At 44.0% G+C, this 6,000-nt stretch overlaps 1 protein-coding gene across 1 annotated transcript in view; it reads left to right on the top strand.

The window, feature by feature from the left end:
- The first annotated feature begins 2,056 nt into the window (after positions 1-2,056).
- LOC138665673 (serine/arginine-rich splicing factor 6-like) overlaps positions 2,057-6,000 on the top strand; it is a 39,395-nt gene continuing 35,451 nt past the window's right edge. Inside the window, exon 1 of the mRNA XM_069753369.1 lies at positions 2,057-2,283. Within this exon, the coding sequence (XP_069609470.1) occupies positions 2,159-2,283 (125 nt within the window). The 5' untranslated portion in view covers positions 2,057-2,158. The remainder of the gene's footprint in view (positions 2,284-6,000) is intronic.

Raw genomic sequence — 6,000 nt, 5'->3', positions numbered from 1 at the left:
GGCATCAATAAGAACGTCCCGCCAAAATAAAAAAAATTCCCATGTGCGATGTGGATGGAAAAATAAATAAGTTATGGGAAGGAAAAATTTTTTCTAATAAAAGGAAATTCACCCGAGGGTTAAAACACTCCTAGGTGCATGCATGTAAAAAAAAATTGTGGTTGTGTGATCTACAAAAATGATCACCAGTAAATAAAACGGGACGCAGATGAGATTGGCGCAGAATATTGTACACACTGGGATTAAGGGGAAAATTCTTGCGTATAATTGTCGCATATAAATAAATGTGTGATCAGATGTCATATTTAGTCTGCGGCTCAATATTATTGCAAAAAAAAAAATGACATGACAGGATTCATATATATCTATATACAATAAGGGTCCTTCTGTCTACTGGGATTTAGCATTCTTATATAGAGCAGGCTAAAACCAAGTCGGCTAAAGGACCTGGTCCCTCTGCCGACTTGGAAATAGCCGACTCTGTGTGAGAAAGCTAAATCCCAGTGCACAGAGGGACCTGGTCCTTTAGCCGACCGGGATTTAGCTTTCTCACAGAGAGCCGGCTAAATCCAAGTCGGCAGAAGGACCTGGTCCATTTGGCCAATAGTTATAGAATTGACCCCTTCACAACGCATGATGTAGTTACGTCATATATCATAAAAATATATAAAAAAATATCACTTTTGCTCCATTTAAAAAAAAAAAAAAAATTGGAAATTGGGACTTGTCGTGTTCAGAAAGGTCTGACCAATCAAAATGTAAAATAATCTGATCAGTAAACGGCATAACGAGAAAAAAACTCGAAACACCATAATGACTTTTTTTTGGTCGCCGCAACATTGCAATAAAATGAAATAAGAGGTGATCAAAACATGGTATCCGCACCAAAATGGCATCAATAAGAACGTCCCGCCAAAATAAAAAAAAATCCCAAAGGCGATGTGGATGGAAAAATAAGTTATGGGCAGGAAAAAAAAAATATTAAAAAAATGAAAATCGCCGGAGAGTTAAATCACTCCTGTGGTTGTGTGATCTACAAATTACGTCATATATCATAAAAATATAAGAAAAAAAAATATCGCTTTTGCTCCATTAAAAAAAATAAATTGGGAATTGATGTGTTCAGAAATGTCTGACCAATGAAAATATAAAATAATCTGATTGGTAAACGGCATAACGAGAAGTAAACTCGAAACGCCATAATTAGAAGTAAACTCGAAACGCCATAATTACGTTTTTTTTGTCGCTGCAGCATTGCAATAAAATGAAATAAGAGGTGATCAAAACATGGTATCCGCGCCAAAATGATATCAATAATAACGTCCCGCCAAAATAAAAAAAAAAATCCCAACGGCGATGCGGATGGAAAAATAAGTTATGGGAAGGAAAAAAAATGTTAAAAAACGGAAAATCGCCCGAGGGTTAAAACACTCCTAGGTGCATGCATGGAAAAAAATCTGTGGTTGTGTAATCTACAAAAATGATCACCAGAAAATAAAACGGGACGCGGATGAGATTGGCGCAGAATATTGTACACACTGGGATTAAGGGGAAAATTCTTGCGTATAATTGTCGCATATAAATAAATGTGTGATCACGATCAGATGTCATATTGTCTGCGGCTCAAAAAAATGACATGACAGGATTCATATATATCTATATACAATAAGGGTCCTTCTGTCTACTGGGATTTAGCATTCTTATATAGAGCAGGCTAAAACCAAGTCGGCTAAAGGACCTGGTCCCTCTGCTGACTGGGAAATAGCCGACTCTGTGTGAGAAAGCTAAATCCCAGTGCACAGAAGGACCAGGTCCCTTCTTAGCCGACCGAGATTTAGCTTTCTCTATACTGAGCCGGCTAAATCCCAGTGCACAGAAGGACCAGGTCCCTTAGCCGACTTGGATTTAGCCACAACCAACAAGCTACACGAGCGCGGCCATTCCGTGCCACAAAGCATGCTGGGAGATAACGTCCTGCGCGCACAAGCCTCACTCTCTCCAGGCTGCCCCGCCCCCCGGACGTGCGTCATCGCGTAGCATTTGCGTTCCACGCTTCGCCTGGCCTCCTTTTGACTTCCGCTTTGGATCCCGCGCTTTGCCGTTGCCTCGGTGGGGGAGCAGTGAGCGTGTGTCTGGCCCTGGGTGTCGCGCAGGCAGCATGTCACGGTCGTCGTCGATGCCCCGAATCTACATTGGACGCCTCAGCCATCGCGCCCGGGAGCGGGACGTGGAGCGTTTCTTCAAGGGCTTCGGGAAGATCGTGGAGGTGGATCTGAAGAACGGGTGAGTGATTGGCGGGCGGTGTGCATGGCGGCGGCTCCTGGGTGCGGGGCAGGCGCGGAGACCCCCGGCCCTGAGGGGAGCAGCGGGCGGATGTGTGACCTCCGGCCTCAGCCCGCGGGGACAGGCGCGGCCGTGAGATAAGCGGAGGCTGTGACCCGTGTGCACACTGACAGACCAATGTGAATATAACGCTTCGGATGGAATTGTACGATGGTCAGTGTGGTGTAATGAAGTGAGCACTGACCCTCCCGGTGCTGGGCCTGCTCCTCCATGTCGGCCGGCGCCATCACTGTGTAATCCGGCCGTGTGCTGCCGAGAACGGTCTGTGCCGCCTGCAAAACAAGTGTTAGACCACTGCTGACCATGTGCTGCTTGCCCCCTTACCCCTGCTGGGCGGCACCTGCTCTCCATTGCTCCACCCCAATTTCTATTAACAGGCTGCAGTGGTGATCTGATGACTGCAGCACTTGTGACCGCTGCAGCCAATCGCTGAGCTTCAACAGTGATAAGATGGCACGTGCCGCGTCCGGGGCAGCGGTCGTGTGCTGGACTTGTGGTGTCGCCAGTGCAGCCTGACAGAAGTTGGAGATCAGGAAGGACGTTAGGTTTTTTTTTTGTTTTTTTTTTCATACTTTTTACATAGGTCAAGTCTAAAAATGGAAAAGAAAGTTAAAACTGGAAAACCTCAGAAAAATGTAATCCGAAACTGTCCTACTTTCCCTGCAAGTTGAGGTAGCATTATGTCACGGCGGACATTATTGTAGTCAGTGAAGACAGATTGTTACATTGCTGAGATAAGAGATGGCAGTTACTATGTAGATGGGGGGGGAGGCAGAGCGAGCCCCTCGCTGCTCCTCCCAGGTGCGTAGCACATAGTCACTAGTACCTGCCATCTCCTATCTCCGTAACGTCACTGAATTCAGATATTACCGGTAAACTGAGGATATTGAAAATGAATGATCAGTCCCGGAGAAGAAAGATGACCGCTCTAATGAGATATGGTACAAAGTTGTTTATTTTCATGTCTACCAATGATTTATAATAAAAATTAAAAAAAAAACCTTCACCCCAAAGCCTGTTTTCACCTTCGTGATCAGGCCAAATTTTACAATTCCGACCACTGTCACTTTGAAGTAATAACTTCGGAACACTTCAACGGATCCCACCGATGGCTTTTTTTTTTTTTCCTTGACACATTGTATTATGTTAGTGGTAAGTTTAGATTGACATTTTTTTTTGCGATTATTTGTGAAAAAATTGCAACTTTACGAAACTTTAAACTTATTTTTAAACCAGTTGGCCATTCCATACACAGTAATTTATAAATAACATTTCTGTTAGGAGTTTAGAAGGACTCAAAAGTTTATCAGTAGTTTGTAAAATGTTGTTGGAAAAATGAGGAAAGTTTAGTTTTTTTCGGGACCACATCACATTTGAAGTGACTTTGAGGGGCTTATATGACCATACTCAAAGGTGACACCATTTTAAAAACTCCACCCTTCAAAGCGCTCAAAACAACATTCAAGAAGTTTAGTAAAGTGGTTGTCCACTACTAGGACGACCCCTTCTTTATCAAATTGTTTGCCCCCATGAAATAACGCCTACACTCACCTCCCGTGCCTTCGCCATTCCTGCTTTCTATTCTGGTTTTTGGGAGGCAGGATGAACAGAAACCAGCAATGCAGTAATAGTTTCGTGTTTTTTTTTTTTTTTTTTTTTTTAATGCTTTTCATTGTGTGGTAAATGTGATAAGCAGCTTTAGGCTATGTGCACACGTTGCGGAATGGGGCGTGGAATTTTCTGCACAAAATCCGCATCTCCTGGCAGAATCCGCAGGTGCAGATTTGCAGTGGATTTTGTGCGGTTTTTATGTGGAATTGATGCAGATTTTCTGTGGTTTTTACTACTGCGGATTTTTATAATGGAAGGGTGCAGAAACACTGCAGATCCGCACAACAGAAGTGACATGCACTAAATCCGCAGCGTTTCCGCACCATCTGCACAGCTTTTTTTTTTACATTGTACTGTAAATCACAGTGCGGTTCTGCAGCGTTTGAGCGGAAAATTCCGCTGCGGATCCGCACTGAATCCGCATCGTGTGCACATAGACTTATTCTTCAGGTCAGAACAATTACAGAGATATCACATTTGTAATTTTTTTTTGTTTTGCCACTTTTACTCAAAACCTATTTAATAGAAAAATGTTTGCATCGCTGTATTCTGAAACCTATAGCTTTTTATTTTTGCACTTATGGAGCTGTTTGGCAGCTTTTTTTGTGGGACAAGGTGGCCTTTTGAGTGTTATCATTTTTATTCAACTTTTTTATTTTGTTCCATTTTGTTCAGTGGTATGATGAAAAAACATAGTTTTTTGCCATGTTTTTTATTTTTCACTGAAGGGGTTTACTAGGGGGACAGTTTTAGGGTATGTGTACAGCTTGCAGATTTGACTAGAATTTTCTGTGCAGATTCTGCATTTCTTGGCAGAAAAGGCAGGTCAGAATCTGCGCCTTTTTTTGGTATGTGCATACGTTGTAGATTTTTGTGCGGATTTCTTTCTTTTTTTTACCCTTGCAGATTTCTATTATGGAATGGGTGCAGAAACGCAGCAGATCTGCAAAAAGTACGGACAAGGTCCTGTTTTGTATCTGCTGCGTTTTCCATGCAGATTTTTCCACACCATTAGCACAGCAATTTTTTTGCCATTGATTTACATTGTACTGTAAATCATTTGCAGATCTACAGCGTTTCTGCTTGGAAAAAAAGCTGCAGATCTGCAGGAAATCTGCAACGTGTGCACATACCCTTATGTCAGGTCGTTCTGGACACAGTTTATTTTTTGTATATATAATAATTACATTAAAAAAAACTTCAACTTCTCCTGCCCTGATCTCTGATCTAAAGGTACCGTCACACTAGACGATATCGCTAGCGATCCGTGACGTTGCAGCGTCCTCGCTAGCGATATCGTCCAGTGTGACAGGCAGCAGCGATCAGGCCCCTGCTGTGCTGTCGCTGGTCGGGGAAGAAAGTCCAGAACTTTATTTCGTCGCTGGACTCCCCGCAGACATCGCTGAATCGGTGTGTGTGACACCGATTCAGCGATGTCTTCACTGGTAACCAGGGTAAACATCGGGTAACTAAGCGCAGGGCCGCGCTTAGTAACCCGATGTTTACCCTGGTTACCATCGTAAAAAAACAAACAGTACATACTTACATTCAGCTGTCTGTCCCTTGCCGTCTATTTCCTGCACTGACTGCTGGCCGCAAAGTGAAAGTGAAAGCACAGCACAGCGGTGAGTCACACAGCGGTGACTCACCGCTGTGGCTGTGCTCTGCTTTCACTTTGCGGCCAGCAGTCAGTGCAGCAAACAGACGGCAAGGGACAGACAGCTGAATGTAAGTATGTACTGTTTGTTTTTTTATGATGGTAACCAGGGTAAACATCGGGTTACTAAGCGCGGCCCTGCGCTTAGTTACCCGATGTTTACCCTGGTTACCGGGGACCTCGGGATCGTTGGTCGCTGGAGAGCGGTCTGTGTGACAGCTCTCCAGCGACCAAACAGCGACGCTGCAGCGATCCGGATCGTTGTCGGTATCGCTGCAGCGTCGCTAAGTGTGACGGTACCTTAATACTTGGCTGTGCTTTTGCATTGTCGGGCATTGATCAGCGTCTCATGCATCTGGAGGAGGTGTCAGTTCCTGATCTGAGAGTAG

Source organism: Ranitomeya imitator, chromosome 2 (genome assembly GCF_032444005.1).
Source record: "Ranitomeya imitator isolate aRanImi1 chromosome 2, aRanImi1.pri, whole genome shotgun sequence".
Classification (NCBI taxonomy): Eukaryota; Metazoa; Chordata; class Amphibia; order Anura; family Dendrobatidae; genus Ranitomeya; species Ranitomeya imitator.
This window is presented reverse-complemented; position numbering and strand designations above follow the sequence as displayed.